This window comes from Bufo gargarizans, chromosome 2 (assembly GCF_014858855.1).
Source record: "Bufo gargarizans isolate SCDJY-AF-19 chromosome 2, ASM1485885v1, whole genome shotgun sequence".
Lineage (NCBI taxonomy): Eukaryota > Metazoa > Chordata > Amphibia > Anura > Bufonidae > Bufo > Bufo gargarizans.
The window spans coordinates 286,612,554-286,637,730 of NC_058081.1; the positions used below are offsets into that span (position 1 = coordinate 286,612,554).

The 25,177-nt window shown below is 41.9% G+C and overlaps 1 protein-coding gene across 2 annotated transcripts in view; it reads right to left on the reverse strand.

Annotated features, from left to right (window-relative positions):
* Nucleotides 1–9,813: 9,813 nt before the first annotated feature.
* Nucleotides 9,814–25,177, reverse strand: part of GXYLT1 (glucoside xylosyltransferase 1) — a 77,096-nt gene continuing 61,732 nt past the window's right edge. For both annotated transcript variants that reach the window (XM_044280355.1, XM_044280354.1), the window contains 2 exons: nt 22,890–23,059; nt 9,814–17,649 (listed from right to left, as the gene is read on the reverse strand). In XM_044280355.1, coding sequence (XP_044136290.1) covers nt 17,488–17,649; nt 22,890–23,059 — 332 coding nt within the window. In that variant the 3' untranslated portion in view covers nt 9,814–17,487. The remainder of the gene's footprint in view (nt 17,650–22,889; nt 23,060–25,177) is intronic.

Here is a 25,177-nt window from a genome sequence, read left to right on the forward strand (position 1 = left end):
ACGTTTCGGCCGTCAAAGATTCCTCGGGCCGTATGGTACACACGAATGAGGACATTGCCTCCTCCTTTCAGTCGTTCTATTCCCAGCTATACAATCTCCCTGACCCTCAGGATGTGCTGGAGGACCCGCATTCCAGCTCTTCTCCTTGTGGCCCCAAACTGTCAGCTGACCAAAGTGCCAGCTTGGACACCCCTTTCACAGAGATGGAGTTGCAGGAGGCGATTAAGTCCATGCCAAACGGCAAGAGCCCTGGCCCCGATGGATTCACGGCCGGCTTTTATAAATCTCTTTCGGCCCTCCTCACTCCTTTTCTGTCAAAGGTTTTTAACAATGTGTCCACTGGGTGCCCCTTCCCGGCGCAAACTACCATGGCCCATATCACGGTCATTCCCAAGCCTGATAAAGATCCGCATCTCTGCCCCAGTTATCGGCCCATCTCCTTGTTGAACGTGGACCTAAAGTTATTTGCCAAGCTTCTCGCCAACCGTCTAAACGCGTTCCTACCTCACTTAATACACCCCGACCAGGTGGGTTTTATCCCTGGGAGGGAAGCCCGCGACAATACCCTTAGGACTCTGGATATAATCCACCATGTAAAAAGGGCCAATACCCCTCTCATGATCTTATCTCTCGACGCGGAAAAGGCTTTCGACCGTGTCTCCTGGCAGGCGATCCGATCCGCCCTCTTGGGACTGGGGTGTAGCCCGGATTTTCTGGGGAAAATCTTTAGTTTATATCAGCACCCGTCAACCCGCGTTAAGATAAACGGCACGCTTTCCCACCCCTTCCCCATCCGCAATGGCACGCGCCAAGGCTGCCCGCTGTCCCCTCTCCTATATGTCATAGTGATGGAACACCTTCTCATTTCTATTCGTGGGAACCCGGATATTTCCGGAGTTAAGATAGGTAAGACGGAGCACAAGTGCGCCGCTTTTGCGGATGACCTCCTATTATACATAACTAATCCACGTATTGCACTCCCGTCCCTACTCCGCGAGCTCGCACGTTTCAGCAGTTGGACGAACTTCAAAGTAAATATGTCAAAGTCAGATGCACTAAACGTCTCTTTGCCCCGAGAGCTCCTCCCCACCCTCCATACTTCGTTCCCGTTCGCCTGGCCACCCTCGGGTATAAAATATCTAGGCATGAAAGTTTCGGCGGATCTCTCTCAACTCTTCCAGCTGAATTTCTCCCCGCTCCTCCGGCGGTTCCAGGCGGAGCTGGAGTCTTGGCATCGTCGCGACTTTTCCTGGTTTGGCAGGGTCAATATCCTCAAGATGAACCTGTTGCCCGAAATTGCTCTACCTCCTGCAGACCATCCCAATCCATATACCAGCGGCCTATTGGTTGCAACTGAAACGCTCCTTTACTCGGTTTGTATGGGCTCCGGGTAGACCGTGGATAAGGTATGAACTACTGACCAGATCTAAGGAGATGGGAGGGGTGGGTCTGCCGGACTGTAAACTGTATTACTTTTCCGCAGCATATGCCAGGTTGCTGGACCTGTTGAGAGTAGACTCCGCCAAGGCGTGGGTCCATATGGCTAGGGACTCCTCACCTACCCCGCCCGCGACGCTCCCTTGGTTGTTAGGATCGCCCGGCGTCCCCGCACCAACCCTATCTTTCACGGTTAACCACACCCTAGCAATACTCGGCTCCGCGCGTAATCCCCATTCGCTCATTGATACTAAAGGTCCCCTGACCCCAATTACAGGACATCCCGACTTTTCACCGGGGCGCCCCTCACGTACCTTCTTGTCAGGCACTAGCGCGCGCCCTCTTCGTTTTTCCCATGTTTTACACGGGTCCTCGCTGAAACCCCTCGATCAGTTGTTAGAGCCCTCTGCTATTCGTCCCAGGCATACCTTTGAGCACCTTCAACTTCAACATTTTTACTCGACCTTAAGCAGAACTCATGATCTATCCAGAGCCCTCACTAAGTATGAGCAAATGTGCCTGGCTCCATCAGCAGTCTTCAGGGACATCTCCACTATATACAATTTGCTCATTCAGCAACACTCCTCCAGTTCTCCTCCCTTTTGCTCAGCGTGGGAACGTGACTTAGGTGTCCAACTCACCCCCTCCCAATGGCAGAGAGCCTTCCTTCTGACCCACAAGGCGCTGATCCCCACGAAGGCGCAGGAAACCAACTACAAGGTCCTCTCCAGGTGGTATAGAGTGCCCGCTCTTCTCCACAAGTGGTTTCCGTCTGTGCCGGACAGATGCTGGAGATGCTCATCAGAGGAGGGCACCATGATTCATATCTGGTGGCACTGCTCTGTCTTGCGCCCTTTCTGGGACTCGGTGCATTCTATTGTGCGCAAAGTGACAGGGATTCCCATTCCCAATACCCCCGAATCCCTCTTGCTCTTCGCCTTTGACCTCACCATCCCAGCCTACAAGGCCTCCCTCTTGAAATATATGCTTCAAGCTGCCAAAACAGTCATTCCCCGTCACTGGAAGTCTCCCCCCCCACCTGCTAGTGGAGTGGTTTGAGGAAATTGCTCTCCACCAAAGGATGGAGGACCTAATCTGCGTTTCCCCGCTGGACGTCACCCGTTTTGTGAAGGTGTGGAGCCCATGGGAGACGTTTCGCACCTCCAGTGAGTACCGGGATGCACACTTGTAACCAGCGCTCGTGTCTGTTCCTTGCCCCTCCCCTTTTCCCTTTCTTCCTTGTGTATCTCCCCTGGTGTCTCCATTGTATGTCCCTTTCTCCAATTACTTTTCTTTATTGCATACGTCTTTGATTCAGGGGCGGATTCCCTGATATTATCTACTATGGAAACTGATATTCGTCACTTTTGATTGATTTCCTTATGCTGTATGTTCAGCTTTGCTTCAGTGCTTTTGTCTTATTTGCAGAAAGAGAAGTTAGTGGAATATGAGACTTTGTAAGAAAAGAAAAAAAAAGAAAATAAATCATCATTTTCCGCTAACTTGTGACAAAAGATAAAAAATTCTAGGAACTCGCCATGCCCCTCACGGAATACCTTGGGGTGTCTTCTTTCCAAAATGGGGTCACTTGTGGGGTAGTTATACTGCCCTGGCATTTTAGGGGCCCAAATGCGTGAGAAGTAGTTTGAAATCAAAATCTGTAAAAAATGCCCTGTGAAATCCGAAAGGTGCTCTTTGGAATGTGGGCCCATTTGCCCACCTAGGCTGCAAAAAAGTGTCACACATCTGGTATCGCCGTACTCAGGAGAAGTTGGGCAATGTGTTTTGGGGTGTCTTATTACATATACCCATGCTGGGTGAGAGAAAAATCTCGACAAAAGACAACTTTTTCCATTTTTTTTTATACAAAGTTGGCATTTGACCAAGATATTTATCTCACCCAGCATGGGTATATGTAAAATGACACCCCAAAACACATTCCCCAACTTCTCCTGAGTACGGCGATACCACATGTGTGACACTTTTTTGCAGCCTACATGCGCAAAGGGGCCCAAATTCCTTTTAGGAGGGCATTTTTAGACATTTGGATCCCAGACTTCTCACACTTTCGGGCCCCTAGAAAGCCAGGGTAGCATAAATACCAAACATGTGACCCCATTTTAGAAAGAAGACACCCCAAGGTATTCAATGAGAGGCATGGCGAGTTCATAGAAACTTTTTTTTTTGGCACAAGTTAGCGGAAATTATTTTATTTTTTATTTTTTCTCACAAAGTCTCCCTTTCCGCTAACTTGGGACAAAAATGTAAATCTTTCATGGACTCAATATGCCCCTCACGGAATACCTTGGGGTGTCTTCTTTCCGAAATGGGGTCACGTGTGGGGTATTTATACTGCCCTGGCATTTTAGGGGCCCTAAAGCGTGAGAAGAAGTCTGGAATATAAATGTCTAAAAAATGTTACGCATTTGGATTCCGTGAGGAGTATGGTGAGATTAAATTTTTTGACACAAGTTAGTGGAATTATGAGACTTTGTAAGAAAAAAAAAATAATCAATTTCCGCTAACTTGTGCCAAAAAAATGTCTGAATGGAACCTTACAGGGGGGTGATCAATGACAGGGGGGTGATCAGGGAGTCTATATGGGATGATCACCCCCCTGTCATTGATCACCCGCCTGTAAGGCTCCATTCAGACGTCCGTATGCGTTTTGCGGATCCGATCCATGGATGCGTGGATCCGTAAAACACATACGGACCTCTGAATGGAGCCTTACGGGGGTGATCAATGACAGGTGGGTGATCAGGGAGTGTATATGGGGTGATCACCCCCCTGTAAGGCTCCATTCAGACGTCCATATGCGTTTTGCGGATCGAATCCATGGATGCGTGGATCCGTAAAACACATACGGACCTCTGAATGGAGCCTTACAGGGGGGTGATCAATGACAGGGGGGTGATCAATGACAGGGGGGTGATCAGGGAGTCTATATGGGGTGATCAGGGGTTCATAAGGGGTTAATAAGTGACAGGGGGAGGGTGTAGTGTAGTGGTGCTTGGTGCTACTTTACTGAGCTACCTGTGTCCTCTGGTGGTCGATCCAAGCAAAAGGGACCACCAGAGGACCAGGTAGCAGGTATATTAGACGCTGTTATCAAAACAGCTTCTAATATACCTGTTAGGGGTTAAAAAAATTGCATCTACAGCCTGCCAGCGAACGATCGCCGCTGGCAGGTTGTAGATCCTGTCTCTTACCTTGCGATCCTGTGAACGCGTGCACCTGTGTGCGCGCGTTCACAGGAAGTCTCGCCTCTCGCGAGATGACGCACGGATGCGTCTAGGAGGAATGAATCGACCGCCTCCCGGACGCATCCGTGCGTTACGTGGTCCGGAGGCGGTTAAGCACACTGGAGAGTTCAGAGGAGAAAAAGCGGCATGTGATTTCAAGGTCTAGTTTGGTGATTTATACAACACTGGTGGACAACTGTAGAGGCTCTGTGGTGAAATAAATAAAATAAAAACCCTGAAGAAGTAACCTCATTTTACAAAACCACATCCCTTACAGAATTTACCAAAGGGTATAGGGAGCATTTTGACCCCACAGGTGTGCAAAAATTAATGCACAGTAGATGGTGTAAAGTAAAAATTGCTATTTTTCCACAGGTATACCATTTCAATCTGTTGTATCCAGCATGTGTCAGTGTGGAAAATCAGCCCTCTTATTATTATGCTGTGCTTTTTGGTTTTAGAAACACGCTTGTGCTGGTCATACAGCAGCGCTTGGGAGTAAAAGAGCACCATGTGCATTTGAGGCCCAAAAAGCTGTAGAGGCTCTGGGGTTAAATAATAAATGGACCCCCTGAGAAGTGACCCCATTTTGAATACTCCACAACTCAATGTATTAAGGGGTGGGGTGAGCATTTTGGTGCCCCAGGAAAATCATAATTTTTACACAGATATAGCATTTCAGTGCCCAATATGTTGTGCCCAGCTGGTGCCGAGACTCACACCACGCTACTTGAATTGATAGCCTGGCTCCACTAGGTACAGAAATTACATAAATGTGGACATGAGCTGATGTATGGGCACAGGGCAAGCCTGATTTGGCTTTTTGGAATGCAGATTTTACAGGAATGGTTAAGCTCCAGAGGTACCAGTACAGTTGAAACCGTGAATAAGTGACCTCATTTTGTAAACTACATACCTCAAGTTATTTATCAAGAAGTGGAATGAGCAGTTTGACACCACAGGTATTTTGCAGAAATTAACGAGCAGGGGAGTGTGCAAAACGAAAACTGCAAGTTTTCCACAGACGTGGCATTTCAGTGCCCAGCGTGTGCCATCTGAGACACACCATGCCCCTTACATTGTTAGGTGGGTTCTACTGGGTGGAAAAACGTGGATGTAAACTGCTGTTTGGGTATGCTGCAGGGTTCAAAAGGTAAAGACCACCTTTTTACCTTTGCAGCATAGATTTTGATGGATTGGTTTACAGGTGTTGCTTTCGATGAGCCTCTGAAGTAACCAGTACAGCTATTTTCTCGCAACCAGCCTGTTTTAGGTATAGAAAAAGGTCTAAATGTAAGACAGCTCGGAAGTGGTCTTATATTTAGAACGGGCCTGTGCCTCTTCATAACTTCGGCAGATCCTCCGCCAGCTTAGTGGTTTATAAAGTTCTTATTTACTGAAGACAAGTTTTAAGCAATTCTGTACAATATTTAGAAAAATAAGTTGAAACCATAGCTAGACTAAGCAGTTTGTAAATGTTTTTGGAATAATAAGGTGATACTATAGTTACAATACAGAATAACTAATGACATGGGAGGAGGAACTTAATAACCGTATCTATACCAGAAGTATAATAAATATGAAAGGGGGTAAACACATCTTGCACATTAGAATCTTTAATCACATTAGTCAGAATCCAAGATTGAGAAGTGGTTTATTGTTTCTAGACTGAAAAGGAACACAGAAAATTATTAAGGATAATTGACATACTAATCTTGACTGAAGTCAATCAGCAAGTCCACTGGATTACAAAGCTAATTACACTCTGAACAGCTGCATATACTGCTGCGGGATGATTAGAGCTAGTCATGATGTTTTTGGGTAACCATGGACATGTAATTTACCAAGTGTACAAGTGTTTATAGAGACATCAGGTGGCTGATTTCACAGTAAAGTACGTACACAGTACGCCTGTAAAATCTCGACAAGCTTCTTGTTAAACAACCTTTAAAAATTACATTGCACATTGTAGATCAGTGGCCAAAACTGTAATCAACAGTGGTGTTGTCGAGAACAATTAGAATAACCAAGGTGCTTATAATAAAACATATCTTTAAAACAAAAATATCCACTGGGTCATTAGGATTTGCTTTTTCTTTACCTACGTTTGTAGTAGTCAATTAGATCTAGTCTTATATCCAGACAGGAATGCATAATAACATTTATAGATCATATTTCTGTGCATAAATGCCATGTAATATTACATTTCTATAGTTTCCTTACAGCAACTGACTGCCTGGGGTTTCAGCCGCCAGTCTTACTATGCTGAGCAGACCACTTAGAAAAGAGGGTGTGTTATGCTGACAAACCCTTGAACTTTTTTTTTTTAAGGCTACTTTCACACTTGCGTCAGAGGATTCCGGCAGGCAGTTCCGTCGCCGGAACTGCCTGCTGGATCCGGCAATCTGGACGCAAATGGATCTGTCTCTCCGATGTCATCCGGAAAAACGGATCCGGTATTTATTTTTTTCACAGATTTAAAGGTCTGCACATGCGCGAACCGGAAGAACGGATCCATCAATGCGGCAATTTTAATGGACTAATGCACTAATACATTTCATTGGAAATTAATGCCGGATCCGGCATTCTGGCAAGTGTTCAGGATTTTTGGCCGGAGAGAAAAATGCAGCATGCTGTGGTATTTTCTCCAGCCAAAAGACGTAAGAGGGACTGAACTGATGCATCCTGAACGGAATGCTTTCCATTCAGAATGCATTAGGATAAAACTGATACGTTTTCTCCGGTATTGAGCCCCTAGGACGGAACTCAATACCGGAAAAGAAAACCGCTAGTGTGAAAGTAACCTTAAGACAAAACTGGACAATAATATCTGGCACTCATTCAGTGCCACCTTTAAATATCTGTCATGTAATATTAGCCAACCCATTCTCTGTGTTGACCAGATATAATAGACTGGAAAAGATAAGTTTACAGATGGTTTGGTTGGGTAACAGTTACATTGTAATGAAGACAATGGGGCAATATGGCAGCCCAGAGATTGGTCGGAATCCAACCAAGGGCAACTGTTTGGAGCTTCTAGGTTACCTTTATGTTTGCTTGAGTTTCCTTTGGCTAGTATGACATGGATCAGGCATCCTCCAACTGCAGCCCTCCAGCTGTTGTAAAACTACAACTCCCACAATGCCCTGCTGGAGGCTGATACCTGTAGGCTGTTTGGGGATGCTGGGAGTTGTAGTTTTGCAACAGCTGGAGGGCCGCAGTTTGAGGATGCCTGACATGGATTCTACTGAGTGCCTCTTGCAGGGAAATTAGGCCGTGAATGATGACAACCTCTGTACAGAGCTGCAGAATTTGTTGGGGTTACATAAAGAATGGCAAACACATTTTGTGGATAGCTATCTATCTATAAAGTGCACTATAAATAAGACTTTTCCAGATGACATGACCAAAATTCTACCAACCTAATTCTAATTCACTGTAAGCAAAGACTGCAATCTCTCCAGACGAAATATATAATATATAAAAACAGACGAAAACAAATTCAACTGTTGGTTTTCAAAGAAATTAAAGGGCTCAAAAAATTATCTACAAAAATATACATTTGAATGTAGGCCACTTAAGTTCATGTTCTTTTTTCTTTCTACAAAAAGAAACTTGCCCCATCACATAAAACTATCTTGTCTTCATGTACAGGTGGTAAAAAAATACTCAATAATTTGTATTGGTTTACAAAAAGATAGTGAAATGCAATGCATAAGACTTGAGTCAATCTAAGTCCACAAACCTCTTATTCTGTGATTTGTTTTACTTTAACTTCTTTCTGCCAAAGCAAATTTTCATTTTTTTCCTCCCACCCTTCAAAGAGTCACTATTTTTCTTGCCTTGTTTTTTGCAGGGCCAGTTGTACTTTTAATGACACAATTTAAAGGGATTGTCCATTTTTTTATATTGATGACCTATTTTTTTAGGCACCCCCGCCAATCAGCTGTTTGAAAAGAAAGCAGCACTCGTACATCTCTTCACTTGAATAGAAATAAGCCATCCCATTGAAGTCAATGTAATGGCGTAGTTGTAATTACACCTGCTTACTGCTGCTGTTGCGACAGCGAGCAGTTAAACATCACTGCATTCTCTTCAAACAGCTGATCAGTGGGGGTGACGGGAGTCAGACCCCCACCAATCTGATATTGATGAGCTATCCTGGGGATAGGTAATCAATAGAAAAACAAAAAAAAAAACCTCTTTATTGTTCCATATAATGTATTGAGAAACGGTTGGAATGAAATTATAACAGATAATGTTTCAGTATCTAGTTATAATTTGTAAATAAATAATCTGTAAGACTTTGTATTTTACCCCAGCTTCTATTTGAATACCCAAAAACCTGTATTAGTGTTTCAGAAGAAATGTTTCTCATGTTTGTAAGGTTATTATTAGAGACTGTACATTTCTCAGAATAAGGTCAAACAACAGAGGGTTTATATATATTTAATTAATATTTGTATAAAAATGAATGTAATAACTTTTGCATTCCAGAAAGCCCAGGAAAAATGTAAGAGTTAGGGCTCATGCACACAACCGTGGTTTTGGTTCGCATCAGATGTGGACTCATTCCTCTCAATGGGGCCGCAGTCCTGGAAAAAAAAAATAGAACACGTCCTATTCATGTCCATTTTGCAGACAAGGATAGGACATTTCGGAAGGAGTAAAAAAATAAAATAAATGGCGACAGGAGCTGAGGCGGTAGACCACAAAACCGGCTGTGGTCATGTGCATGAGCCCTAAACCTGAGAAGCAGATACAGTGAAATTGGCATTTCCGCTATGACAACATCACAAACTATATATGAAACATAGAAAACTGCTTACAATTAACCACTACTGATTGTCAAGACTTACATCACACAAAGATTATAACCACAAAATAAAATAAGGCACATTCTCAAAAATATCCCAAAAAAAAAAAATGATATGTAAACTGATCTTTTCACATTTAATAAAAGTAATTACAAAAAACACAGCAGAAAACGTCTAATGGTCCATTCACACGTCCGTAGTGTATTGCGGATCCGCAATACACCCATCCGGCACCCCCATAGAAATGCCTATTCTTGTCCACAATTGCAGACTAGAATAGGACATGTTCTATTTTTTCCGGAGCCGCGGACCAGAAGATCGGCAGTGTGCTCCGGAAATGCGGATAGCACACCGTGTGCTGTCCGCATCCATTCCCATAGAGAATGAATGGGTTCGCACCCGTTCCGCACAATTGCCGACATGTGAATGGAGCCTTATGGTATGTTCCCAAGCGGCAGAAATTTCACTGCATTACAACGGATGAAACTGGCAGTGAAAATCTGCTGAAAAAAATTTACATGTGCTGGATTCAAAATCCACATGTTAATTTCTGTGCAGGTTTTTTTTTCAAATGCGTGTGAATGAGATTTTTAAAATTTCATCCACTTTTCAGGGAGACCAATGCAATTAATGCATCGGCTCATGCAGTAAAAATTTCAGCAATGGTTGTCAGACAGCACATGGACGCCATCTGTCCTTACTGGTGAGTGCGCCATGGACAAGTTTAACATCGCTTGTCTGAAAGTGGTCTTGGCACCTAGATTCTCAAATTGTGGTATGTGTATCTCAGGGGATACATGCCATGCCTCCAGGTCAGTGTTTCCCCAACAAGAGTCTCCAAGAATCCTAAGGATGTTTAAATCCTGATCAGGGGGTCCTCAGAACACAGCAAGAATGGCATTAGTAAAAAATTTGCTCCGCTGTGGTTATAAAATTGTTAAAGGGTTTCTGTCACCACAATTATCCCTATTAAACAGGCTGCAAATGTCAGCTGAATCTAACTGTGCTACTCTTTTTCTTAGGTATGCCCCCGTTTTTGTGCAATTTAATGTTTTATTATATACAAATTAGCCTCTAGCAGCGGGGGGCGGGGCGTGCTCCTTATCCTAGAGGCTCCGTTCTCCCACCTCCTTGATTGACAGGGCCAGGCAGCATTCACCGCTTCCTGACGGCCCTGTGCGCTGGGGAAATCTTGCGCCTGCGCTGTCCCGTTCAGTATTCGGCGCAGGCTCAGTGAGGGAAGGACGCTCGCCGGCTGCAAGCTTCCTCACCGCGCCTGCGCCGTGTAACCTTAAAGACAGAAAACGACCTTTGAAATATTCAGCTATTCGTCTCAACTATGTGTTTCCTTTTTTCCTATAAAAATACATCACATCTTATCCCATAAAAGTTTGTGTAAGAGCTCTTTTATACAGGTCAGGATAATAATCGGAATGAACATTTGTATGAATGCTTGTTTCCGATAACTTTCCTTTCTAAAGATGACACTGATCACCTGTTGATCGAGCAAACACTCATTTATGTCCCACCTAAAACAGTCGTTTGTGGGCTGCCCATGGCCCTGTGGATGGGCTGACCACAAATAACGAGGGGGTGGTTGCTGTGATGTCAGTGCAGCTAAATGAGCTGGCAATGATTGGTAATGTTATGTGTGTGTATGTATGTATGTATATATATATATATATATATATATATTCATAAACTGTTCTATCTGGGATATCTAAAGGCTATGTACACCTTTGGGGGCAATTGCTTTTTTTTTTTTTTTTATTGCGTTGTACTCATGTTAAGCTAAAAATCATTTTTTTAATTGGTCTTCAATAAAAATGTTGAATAGTAATTTTGAGATAATTAGATGACCAGCACAAAGTGAAAGAGAAAGTACCATTCACACAGACAAACAGTTAACTGTTTGTGACAGAATGGCTCAATATTTTTAATACAGGTCAATTGAAAAAATGATTTTTAGCCCAAAATAAGTAAAATGCATAAAAAATGACCTCCAAAAGGTATATACATAGCTTTTAAGCTCCTAAATCTCTCCCGCTAAAAATAAAAAACAAACTGTCATGAGCGGCTGTCGGAGCAATCAAGGAATAGAGTAAAAATATGCACATCTTAAAAGCTACCCTTTACTTTTAGGTATAAGAAAGCCCAATAAAGAGAAGCATCTACTAGACTGGCCATGTTGAACCAAAATCAGCTTCAAATGGAGATGCTTTCTGCTCGACTTTTGGGGTCCATTATTAGGCAATATCCGGAGCCCACCAGAGCGTCATGGAAACAGTGGATTGCACTGATGGACAAGTATTATTTATAGCACTGTTAATCAAATGTGAGGGCTACCTGGAAGAATCCAGTAAATTACATATAGTCCAGAAGACAAAACAGACAAATGACCATTTAGAGGGCTCTGGATTAAGAAGGTAAATTGTTCATTAAGGAAACATTTCATTTCTGTTATCCTTATAGAAAATCAGAGGCCTAATCAAGGAACTAACTACTGGACAATACTACCAGCAGAAAACGTATTCCTAACTCTACAGGTGGCCATACACCTTAAGGCCCCTTTACACAAGTAGATAATTGATTTGTTCGAGAAGCGAACAAGTTGTTATCTGAGTAGTTAATATTTGAGCGACAACCCTTTAAATGCACAGAATATTGTGTAAAAATGTTTTAATGTGACTGTGTACTAGATAGTTTGTCAGACAAACAGTCGCATATGCACTAGAAGATAAGTGACTGTGTGGGTGGTGTTTGGGGAAAAAAAAGGGGATCAAAGGTGTGAAAAGGGTGTATTAAAAAGGTGCAGAAAGACTATTTGTTCCGTTCTTTACCACCAAAGACCACCTTATCTGCTGTATGCAATATCGAGACCACACAGCTGCAAGATGAGCTTGTGGGCAAAACATCACCTTGCCAAGGAAATATTGGATTATGCTATAGACAAGAAATATTCAAAGTGTTTCCTCCCACTTCAATTTGACCAATAGGAGAACACTTGAAATAGCAAACAAATTTCGAATCCACGTTCTTTTGTGGTTTGTGCACATATTTCCGGCTGAAGGAATTAACTTGACATGAGTGGCATAATGATTCCACATTCACTGTGGAATCGTCTGTGCTGTAAATAATACCGGTTTACACTTGTGGACTTCTGGACGATGAACGATAAAATCAGTGATCGCAAGAACAACAAACTAAACAACTATCTGTCGTTCAATAATTTTAAACTACTTGATAATTGATCACTTTCCCTCAATTTAGTGATTTTTTTTAATGATCATCAAATAGTGTAAAGGGGCCTTAAGACAGCTGATGGCCGAATGCTCATTTGTAAGTCAATTTTTCCTCCTGAAGTCCCAAATACATGCATGCTGGTCTGGGCTGAACATGGATGTGTTCTTAATGGGGAAAGATGGGAATAGCTGCCAGACCATCACAGTAGCTTGTCTCCTATGAGAACACAAGATCGGTAAATACTGAAATTCAGCGCCCTCATATACATTGCATAGCTGGCCATCCCAAAACACAGTTCTTATTCTAATAGCTTACAAACTTTTATTGCTGCTGAGTTACAATTTTCTGAGGAACAGAGAGCTTCTCGTGAGACCAAATAATTGTATCTATGGTAAGGTTTCAAATGCCTGCCAGTGGCAACAAGTTGAAGCATTTCAAAGGCCTTCAGCTTGACTCCTTCAAACAGTTATAGGACACAGCGAAGAGTCCACAACCATACTGTGGTCAATATCAAGAGCAGTTGTTGTTTTTGATGTGTATTACTTTTGGTAATTATTTAAATGCCATTTCATCAGTGTAATGGGGTCTCCCATCTCTTCCCGATGGCAGGTTTTGGGGGAGATGAAGACTACAGGGCAAAAACTGATCCTTTTGTTTTCAGGGAGATAAGCTGCTGCTAAAAACTGTCTGACAGCTAAATTCTCCCCTCTCCCCATTCCTGACACATGACAGGACATCTCATGTATATGACTAGCTTTATAGCCAACAGCACCAATACAAAAATGCCAAATTCTGCCTGTCTATCACTTACATAGGCCTGGCCATCAGCTTGACTGGCAAGCTTATGGACAAAGTTTCTCAGCAGCTTGCTGCTCATTGTATCTTAAAAATATTAAGCTTACATTACAGCAAATAAAACTCTTACATAAAATACAGGCTAAGATAATTGTCCAATTATAATCTTTAAAGGGAGTCTGACAGCATGATTTTGCATATTAAACCAAGTATAATGCCTGGTAGGGCTTGTAGAGAGTAATAAAACTATACTCTTATTATTGAAATCATTTTCCTCATTCCATTGCAAAAAAAGTTTATTCAATATGTAAATGAGCTATGAGGGCAGGCCCTAGCCCTTTCGGTGCACTCAAGCTCTGCCACTGTACTAAAGAAGCCCCTCCTTCCATTGGTTGACTGACAGGGCAAGATGTCTGTATTCTCCTCTCACCTGACCAGGCTGTACAACATCGGTGAATGTGCAATAGAAGAATCTGGTTCTGTTGTGGGCAATAAAATGTATTGCACATGCGCCAAGGCTGTGCCATACGGCACTGCGTAAGACTTCAAGGCCAGGTGAGATAAGAATTCAGATGTCTGGTCCTGTTAATCAACCAAGGAAAGGAGGGTATTCTTCAACAGAGTAGCAGCGCTACGGTACACCAGGGGCAAGGGTCCACCCCCAGTGCACTTAACAGCTCATTACATATTAAATAAACAGTTTTTAAGTGAAATGCAGCAATTGATTTCAATGATAAATACCATTATTCTCTGCCCTAATGTCCTACCAGGCTTGGTTTAATATTCAAAATCATGCTTGAAAGTAAAACTATATAACCTGGAGGAAAAAAAATGTATTATTGGGTATGTTTCCACCCTAATATAAGGAGGAATGGGCACAGTTTAACAGATATAACAATGTTGACCATTGGCAATGGAAGAAATTGGTTATGCATTATCATGTTAAAGCTCATGTAATGTACAGCTTTACAGCTACTGTAATGAATGCAATGAAAATGAATGCTAAAGGGGTATTGCCATCTCAGACACAGAAATATCTAAAGGATATGCCAATAAATGACTTAATGGTCACTAACTTTTCACACAACTTTGCATAAATCCAGAGTACAAGTAACCATAAGAAACTTTGTAATATGTCTTATCAGAGAGGAATGTTTATTTCTCATGTTATCAGCTGGAGCAGTTATCTATGGAGAGGCGAGGAGTGAGCACGAGCAGAGTAAAACAGAAGAGAAAGACTGCTGAAGTTAAATAGGAAGTTTAGATCTCAGCACAAGTGTTTTATTCACAACCATACAAGTCAGTACTTCTCTGTAATGTCTTCCATGACCCTGGGGCTGCTTCTGAGTGAATTAAGTAAGGCCCCTTTCACAGGATCAAGTTGTGTGGGCATTGTAATCGCAGCGTGCGTCAGTGAGAGCACCCGTCCTGACAGCATTATGACAGTGTTATACAATATATTCCAGTCCTCTAAGAGTTACATAGCATCATACATCAATATAATGCTATGGGACCCAGTCAGTGATGGGAGGTCAGGACGGGTGCTCTTGCTGAAACACGCTGTGAGTCCAATGCGTGGAACTTGCTTGTGTGAAAGGGGCCTAAAGTGGGCACTGGATTGGAGCTAGTCTTCACCATCTCTGGGGGAACTGCAAACCAGACATGCACAATGCACAGAGAAAACTAGTAGTTTGAAATGGTGTTATTCTTCATGTACCCACACTGTATTATTGATTAATGCTAAGTCTTTTGAAAGGTTATGTGTCCTTTAAAGATGTTGGGTTCATCACGGAACCACACCAATCTCAAACCAGCTGCAGAGTAAAGTATCATTCTATGTTGTTTCCATAACTCTCATTCATTTCTATGGGAGTTTTAAAAACAGTTCTAAAAAAAGCTGCAGGTTCTAGAGCTGGCACCCACATCTGTCAGACATTTATGGCATAATCGGGGATATGCCATGCATGTCGGAGATGAGAATGCCCTTTTAAAGCTGAACATATGAAATATAAATTTTGTAACAACTAAAAACAAACATTAAAACACATGTACAAAGCTTCCTAAATCACACCCATTATAAATGGAAGGGGAGTAATTGGGTGGAGTAGTCCTTGGGAAATCTCCAAACATGCCCTAATGCAAAGAGTCTTAGTGCAAGAGAATACAGGAGCCATCTATACCTCAAAGGGGGCTATAGTAATGTGCTGACCGAACAAAAAGTCTACCAAAGAATTCCTCTTATTTATCTTTTACAATTCCCGTTTTCCTTATCTCCAAAATTCATTTCTGTGTCCCAGAACTCTTTTGCTGTCATAGACACAAAAGATTATGAACATTTGTACTCTCATGATCAGTCTTTGTATGATAACATAGCTATCATTTCCAAAAATCCCCACATTACAGAACCTAAAATAAAGGAGTTGGGCAACTATTAAATTTTACTTTAATATAATTCAGCATTAAAATTTATTTTTGCTATTTATTTCCTTTTATAAAAATGCTCCAGTTGTGAGACATTCTCTTTACTTCATTATAATGGCACCCCCTGGTGTTTAATCTGTATGGTAATGTTCGGGTACACCTCCTGAGGTGGTCACACATGCTCAGTTAAATCCTTCAACTGACAAAAGCAATATCTATTGTTAAAAGCTGTGACAGTTACAGGAAAAAAAACACGCCCACTGAACAAGGACATGCCTCCGGATCTGTGATAGGGAGAGCTGCAGCAGAAAGGGCACACCAACTGAGAAAAGACATGCCCCTGAGCTGTCAGCCTGAAGATAATCTAGCAGGTCAAGTCCTAGCTTTGTGAGGCTTCATCCACACGTCCGTATAGATCATACGAGTGTATTCCTGTACTGCGGCGGCACAAAGCGCACGGCTTCATAGCAACCAATGACGCCGTGCGCTCCTGCACTAAGCAGGATGCCAGTCCAGAATCTCACGGACCGTGTTCCACGGACGTGTGAATGAAGCCTTAGAAAGGGATCGCCGTGTACTATATTTTGTCAGATTTTCATTTTTTAAATCAATCATGGCATAACCTCTTTACATATTAAATCTGAAACTGTAGCTCAGAGAACTCCAACCTATGGGTATCCAGCTGTTGCAAAATTATAACTCTCATGATGCCCTAACAGCTGCAGGCTGTGAGGGCAAGATGGGAGTTGTAGTTTTGGATCAGCCGGAGGGTCACAGGTGGAAGAACACTGCTCCAGCTGATATGACAATGGCAAGCAGTGATTCTCAAATTTCTAAAGTCTTTAACACAAGATAGCACAAGGTAATGTATGGGCAAGGAGGCTAGTCAGGACACAAAGCAAACCTTTTTTTTTAAACTTTCAGAAGATACGCATTTAAGGAATTCCCATGCAAGTCACCCATGTACTTCACCAGTATTTGTCCCAAGCCAAATTATTTTAGGAAGAGTTGGAAAATCTCTGCTCAATGCTCTGTTTCACAGTGGGGAGGGGGCAGTGAAACTGACATTGGGGGTCTGAGGACAGGCAAATGTCTCGCCCACCAATAGTACTGGTGACACGTTCCTCGCCATGACTGGGTTAACTTTAGTCGATATTTCAGACGGCTCAGTCATACAGAATATTATAAAATATTATTAATTCAGGATCAGAACATAAGTGTTACTAAGGTAGATGTATAATAACTGCTGATACCCTACATGTGGCTTGAATGCAAGCTACAAAACATTATCCCAAAGCTCATTTAGATGTATAAAACCTACAACAAACTCTGATCCTTGTACAGTACTATGCAAACAGAGTCGGATGCTTTGAAAGCATTTGCTCGGTTCTGATAAATGGCCATAACGGTTTCCAGTAAAAGTACACAGCATGTAGTGCTTCCTATGAACAGAAGCGTATGATCAACTGTGGCTCTTTTCTTTGTGCGATCCTATTTAGTTCACACACAATGTCGCTCAGCCAAAAGCATCACCTTACGTTTGATTGCCTAGTATAAAAGTCATGAATGCTTTTGGTAAGCTGCTTTGTGAATAGTTTATGTATCCTGCCACAGTAGGTGTGCTCTGTTTTCTGCAATTCCAGTTCTAAAGGAAGCAACAAAGAATGGATGACGTCATCTCCAAATGAGAACTATAGAAGAAAAAGAAGACAAAAAAAAGAAAAGGATTACTATTATGAATCATGACAAGACTAAACATCTTCACTGCTTCCAGAAAGAAAGACCAGTGGGTAACAGGATACAGCTGTCACCACTATAATGTAATGGTAATCTCCAAGATGATGTGATTGAATCTGATAGATTCATTTTCCCTTCACCAATACCCCCAACGTCGAGCTGTTATTTTCGAGCCAGGTTTGCCATTAAGCACACAAAAAATGCATTATACCTAGAATTCAAGAATAAATTTACTTTTCATAGTAAATGTCAATTTCTATTTAAAAAAAAGACATTTGCCGCTTTTCTGTGCAAATGTACACTACTAAAATCACTCCAGCAACTTGTCCAGTACCTATTACATGTGCCATTTCACTCCCCACTAGGCTTGAGCGAATCAAAGCCGATTTGTTCAAATGCTGTTTGTGCTACTTTCACACTGGCGTTTTGGTTTTCCGTTTCTGAGATCCGTTCAGGGCTCTCACAAGCGGTCCAAAACGGATCAGTTTTGCCCTAATGCATTCTGAATGGATAAGGATCCGCTCAGAATGCCTCAGTTCCGTCACCATCCCGCTCTGGAGGTGGACACCAAAACGCTGCTTGCAGCGTTTTGGTGTCCGCCTGACGATGCAGAGGCAAACGGAACGGTCCTGACACACAATGTTCAGATGCATGCGGTTGTATTATCTGAACGGAAGTGTTTTTGCAGATCCATGACAGATCCGCACCAAACGAGAGTGTGAAAGTACCCTAAAGCAGTAAAATGTATTGGCTCCGTGGAGGCAAAGTTCATATTGCCCAAAGTCGCGCAACACTTTGGTGAATTACTACTGCATTCATATCTGCATATTGAAAAACAATTTAAAGGGAATCTGTCATGTGGATATTTGATTATAATCTAAACTAATTTTATACAATCATTAACTACTAAAAAGTGCCTTAGATGTATTCACTTACTGGTGTGACAGATGGTTACCTCATAATATACACACAAAGATGCCACATGCTAATGAGCTGATTTGAGTCCAGTGTGATGTCATTGAGTCCAGCGTATATTTAATTTAGAGCTATAGCCACAACCCTGCCCACCTGCTGCCGATTCATATGGAAAATAACTGTCAATCAGCAGCAGGTAGGCGGGGAGAGTCAGGAGCTCATGAATATTCAGGACTCATCATTATCAGCTGGAGCTTTTCAATACAAGAAAGTGACCCAGCATTTTGCTAAGAGAATCACTTATTTATGTTGCCCTTAGTTAGGACACCATAAAACTGGTGACATGTTCCCTTTAAAATAGCAAACCAAAGTGAGCTTTGGTACTGGCTGGTACCTCGGTACCGAAGCCCACTTCTGATCGATATTTTAAATAGTTTATCAATATGCAATTATGCATACATTAGGACTTAAAGAGGACCTTTCACTAATATACAAACTAAAAACTAACTATACCTGTGGGCAGAGCGGCGCCCAGGGGTCCCCCTGCACTTACTAGTATGCCTGGGCGCCGCTCCGTTCGCCCGGTATAGGCTCCGGTGTCTCAGCTCCGTCTGTTGTACTGGACTGATTTTTTGTAGGAGGCGTGTCCCTTGCTGCAGCACTGGCCAATCGCAGCGCACAGCTCATAGCCAGTCTATGAGCTGTGTGCTGCGATTGGCCAGCACTGCAGCAAGGGACACGCCTTCTACAAAAAAATCAGTCCAATACAACAGACGGAGCTGAGACACCGGAGCATATACCGGGCGAACGGAGCGGCGCCCAGGCATACTAGTAAGTGCAGGGGGATTCCTGGGCGCCGCTCTGCCCACAGGTATAGTTAGTTTTTAGTTTGTATATTAGTGAAAGGTCCTCTTTAAATGAATTCTTGCGCAACTTCGGGCGAGAACTTTGGCTTGGCATAGTATTTGAATTAATCAACTTTAGATCTATCATCCGAATCTCAAGTCGCTCAAGCCTACTTCTTGCACTAACTTTGGTGAAGGGTTTGGTAATGTCTGACTTAACAGTAACACAAATTCACTGCCAAGGAATTCCAGGAGTAAAGATTTACTAAAATTATCATCGACTACCCTTTCCTGAAAGTCAGACTTAGCAGCCTTCAGTAAAATGAAATCACAGGGATATTTACAGGGGTAGATGAAATATTCAACCTGCTGCTGCTAAATTCTTAAAATCAATACAGATCAAAACAGATTGCGTTAAGAAACATGTTTGCAACTGCTCATTACACAAACAGTTTATCACAAGACGCATGTTAATTGCTTCGTAGTGGCTGAAAAATCACTATGTATGCCAATACCAATCAGCCATAAAAATTCATTTTCTAATAGTCTCCACCATGGTACTGCAGTAATGAACTTAACTCTTTGTGCTCACAAACTTTCTATATAAAGGGAGGGAGGATGCACATAAATGAACAGAAAGCGCGACCTACACTGCAAAGAAAAATAAAAGCCTACAAGACTGATACAGAAAGGTCATCTTCCAAGTGAAAAGGACAGATTCCTCTAAGCATTAAAAAATTATTTTATGGAAACCGTTTGCGTGAATGCAGAGCAACCTCACATCCCCATAAGTACACTTTTTCATTTTTACATTCACATGACAGCAGTTATATAGCACCATTAAAATATAGTATTGATTTTTGAAGGTTATATACAAGACAGCCTCTTATATTGCAATGAGTGCCAGCCAATTTTACAACTCATCGGTGGGTTTACAAGTAATAAATTGGTTATTAGAAGGCTTACTCGTAGCTTGAAAGAAAGAAATTAGAGCTGCTTGGCTGAAAACCATGCATACATTTCACGTAATAACCTCTGGAAAGTTGGCAAATAACCCGGCCAAGTTCTCCTGGTATTCCCAGACTGGAGAACTATATGAAATTACAGGGGTAGTTCTTCATGAGGGCATGATTACACTAGATGCTCACTGAGAAGAGTCAAGGAGCATGCATCATTACTCTCGCAGAGACCTCAATGGGACTGGTTTGGATGAGGCCGAGTGCTGGATTTAGCATTCAGTGTTTCAATAAGATATGCACTACACAACGTCATATTAAAGGGGTTGTCCGAGTGTTTAATATGGATCACCTTTCCTCGGGATAGATCATCAGTATATGGTCGGTGAAGGTCCAACACCCAGCACACCTGCCCATTAGCAGTTTGAAGAGGTCACGGCGCTTCGGTGAGTGCCGTGACCTCCTCGTAGCTTACCAAGCACAGCACCATCCAATAAATAACGGCTGTTCTTGGTATTGCTTATCCCCATTCACTTGATTAAACATTGAATAGGCCATGTGATTAATAAACATGACGTCTCTGGCCTAGAAAGACATTGTGGTGCTCTCTTCAAACAGCAGATTGGCGGGGGTCCTGGGTGTTGGACTCCCACCGATCCGAAACCGATGACCTATCCAGAGGATAGGTCATCAGTATTAAACACTCAGACAACCCCTTTAAATAAAACCCTAAACAAAGAATAGCAGTTGTGTTGCCCATAGCAACAAATCCAACACATCCAACCGCAGCAAGCATCTAACTGGATGCTACTGGTTCCTTAGCATGGCTCATAAGACCTGTGACAACAGAAACTGCCTTCAAAAGATGTTATCCCAGTAAAAAAAACTAAATAAAACAAAGAATAAAAGAGCCCAACCTTGTAAGAAGGGTTAGGCGGGTCATAAACAATGTAATGACATCATTCTGTACATTTGAACCTATTTACTGTAAAGAATTAAAGAGACCAATGACTGTATTTAGACGATGCACTGGTTAGCAAAAAAATAAAAATCTTGCTAAAATGTCCCTGCATCTTATAGTCAGCAGTAATGATGCCTGACAGTGATAGACCACCTGCACTCTTACCACTTCCTTAAAGGGATATTGCAGTAAAAAAAAAAAAAAAGATAAAAAAAAATAAAAATCATAAATAAATTAAAGGCTATGTACACCTTTGGGGGATATTTTTTTTTTAATTATTGCATTGTACTTATTTTTGGCTAAAAATCATTTTTTGTAATTGGTCTTTATTAACAATATGAATTCCTTTTTTCTGTACAGAGCGGACATGCTCTAGCAACCTGTGAATTCTTTGTCTTTTCAGTCATCTGAGGAGCTGACGGGCTCCTTATTTCTGCTCTCTGACATTATAAACATTCATTAACGCTCAATCCTTATCTTAGTGATAAGAATGTGGCTTAAATAAGTGTTTATGTCCTCTCAGTAGTTTAGAGATAAGGTTTATTAGATGACCGTCACAAAGTGAAAGTATCAGTCACACAGAATCGCTCAATATTTTTTAATAAATGCCAATTGAAAATATGATTTTTAAGCCAAAAATAAGTTAAATGCAATCATAAAAAAATGCCTCCAAAAAGGCGAGCATAGCCTTTAAGAGATAAAAATCTTACACTCACCTTGCCGATTCCCTGGCGCTGCTGTTCTGCAAGTGCCTGCATCCCTGCTGTACCCACTTCCTGCCACTCGCTCAAAATGGAAGATAAGAGCTGTTAATGCCATTCAGTCAATAGTTGACCCGCCTCAGCTAATGATTGGCGGAGCAACATTCCCAGGTATTTCCTGCCATGTCAAGAGTGGTGCATCAAGTCGGGCACAGAGGGACTCAGACACCATAGAAACTGCAGCGCTAGGGAATCGGAAAGGTGAGAATAAGCTTTTTTTTTTTTTTTTTTTTTTTTACCACTTCTTAGGCATCTGACATTTTTTTTTTAAATGGAATACCTCTTTAATGATTGTGCAATGTGCTTTTAAAGTATTGTGCATGATCAATGAAAAAACTGTGCAGCTGAGGATGTCACTATGTTGTTCCTGCTTCCTATGTACACCTTGTCCGAGAAGATCAGCAAATTAAAAAATATTGCTTTCCAAGAAACTGATGCATGAGAAGACTGCAATAGGAAGGGGGTGGAATACGAGAACTGATCCTCCTTGGAAAGCAATATTCAAAAATGTCAGCTTCTATACCGCTTTAAATGCTGCCCACAAACAATAAAGTATATTACTACCATTACATTCTGCTCCCAGTAAAGTAAAAAAAATGGGACATGTTCTTGATTAAATATTTTTTTGATTCCTATAGTCTGTGTTCCACTAAGGGTTAACAAATACAGTATGTCCAATATATCATAATAAAAGCACTTATTAACAAGACTTCTATAATGATACGGTTGTAGAAATGATGAAACGCTGAGCCTTACATTCCGCAGTGCCTCATATACAGCTCTAAACGCTGGCTGCTTATTGTCATGGTATACACCTCTGTTCCCGTGAAGGATAAAAATTCCATCTTCAGCTTCATTACAATTGCTTCCATAGATGCAGTGATCAGGACGGTAATTCCACTGGCAAGGGAAGACATATAGACTTTCTGTTGTAAGGAAGGAAAAAAAACACTTAGTTCTACACAGATAATTCAGCATCCCCTGCTGGTTCAGTGTCTATATAGAAGATGGTCTGCTGTTTTGCAGGTGTAGTTTTATATAGGCACAGAACTAATCTCCCAGAATGCAGTAGATATCAAAGTATTATTCGAGCCTAGCTAGTAAAATGTTGGCACAATGCAGAATGATTTCAGTAGCAACAGAAGAATTGTGAATGCAGCTCTGGGCTATATGACAGGCTGTAACTGAAGAATAGTAGATCAGGACAACAAAGTATTTCCAAAGTTACTCAACATATTATGTAGAACAGAGATACAAAGCATACATTTGCTAAACCTATGGGGCAAGTACTACACATTGTATATGCTGACTTGTCCATAGACTACGATTCACTAAACAAATGCTGAATGAGAGCTTTTTGGGCATAAATTTGGGGGCATGCTGTTTTTTGTACCCTGCAAATAATTGGCTATGCTTTTCCAGTACCAGTGGATACCATTTTTTTTTACTGTTGCCAGACGTATGCTTTGCCTGGAACAATTGCCTGTGGCCCCCTTCAAATGTGCAGATGGAATGCGATGACAACAGAGCCTCAGCCTGATGAAGGTCACCAGAGATCCAGAATTTATCCTACTGTCTGGCAGTAGAGCTTAATAGCCTCCAGTTATTTATTTTATGCACTTAAATAGCACTACTATATTCCGCAGCGCTTTACAGACATTAGCATCACACTGTCCTCAATAGGGCTCACAGTCTAAGTTCCTTATACGACAACAATCTTATTACAACATGTTTGCAAGACATTTCAATGACCTAAAGGACTTCTGTCACCTGAATCATTGTAGTGAAACAGGCTGACCTGCGATGTCTGTAAAGGTCAGCAGAAGCTAGCAGTTTTGTTCCCATCTCCATCTACGGCTTTATTTCTGAGAAAACTGAACTTTTAATATAGGCAAAGAAGCCTCTAGGAACAATGGGGGCATTACTATCAGTCCTAGAGACTCCATTATGCACTTTGATTGACAGGGACAGGCAGTGTAAATGACACGCCTGGCCCTGACTTCTAGTATTGCATCTTTGCCGTGTGCTTCAGAATCCAGCGCAGGCGCACTACAGGAGAGAGGCCTCACAGGCAAGTTTCCTCTGTACTGCATCTGCTCTGGGTACTGAAGAGCACAACGTAGTGTAAGACTAGGCGAAGTCAGGGCCAGGCGTGATGACATTTACAATGCCTGGCCCTGTCACAGTGTAGGGGGTGCCGGAGCAGAAGAGAGAACGGAGCCTCTAGGAGTAATGGCAACGACCCTGTTGCTTCTAGAGGCTCATCTGCATATATTAAAAGTTCAGTTTTAGGATGGGAGCAAGACTACCTGCTTCTCCTGACCTGTGTACGAAATAGGTCAGCCTGTTTTATTACAATGATTCTGGTGACAGAAGCCCTTTAAAAGTTCATTGCTGTCAGGTAATACATCTTTCCACACATATCGTGCACTGCAAAGTTCAAACTTCTCCTCTGTCACTTTTTTTTTTTTTTAAGGAGCCATGAAAAAATAAAATAAGTGAATAACCTTGGGAAGCAGGGCCCCAAAATCACTTTCCTGTCTGGACAGAACAGATACTTTCCCCTAGCACAGTTAAAGGGGTTTTGTCACTTCAGCAAATGGCATTTATTATGTAAAGAAAGTGAATACAAGGCACTTACTAATGTATTGTGATTGTCCATATTGTCTCCTTTGCTGGCTGGATTCATTTTCCCATCATATTATACACTGCTCGTTTCCATGGTTACGACCACCCTGTAATCCATCAGCAGTGGCCGTGCTTGCACACTATAGGAAAAAGTGCTGACCTCTCTGGTGGCCGAGACCATGGGAACTCACATAGGCTGGTGCTTTTTCCTATGGTGTGCAAGCATGGCCACTTCTGCTGGATTACAGGGTGAAAAAAATTCACAGTAGAAAATATAAATACAATGTAGGAATATAAACTGCGTGTCACTGAATAATTATCCTACTTAAAACATAACTTTTAGTAATTATTATTTAAAAATAAGTCCCACAAGAAACAATGTGTATGTTTTGATACCTGCACAAGTGAAATAATAT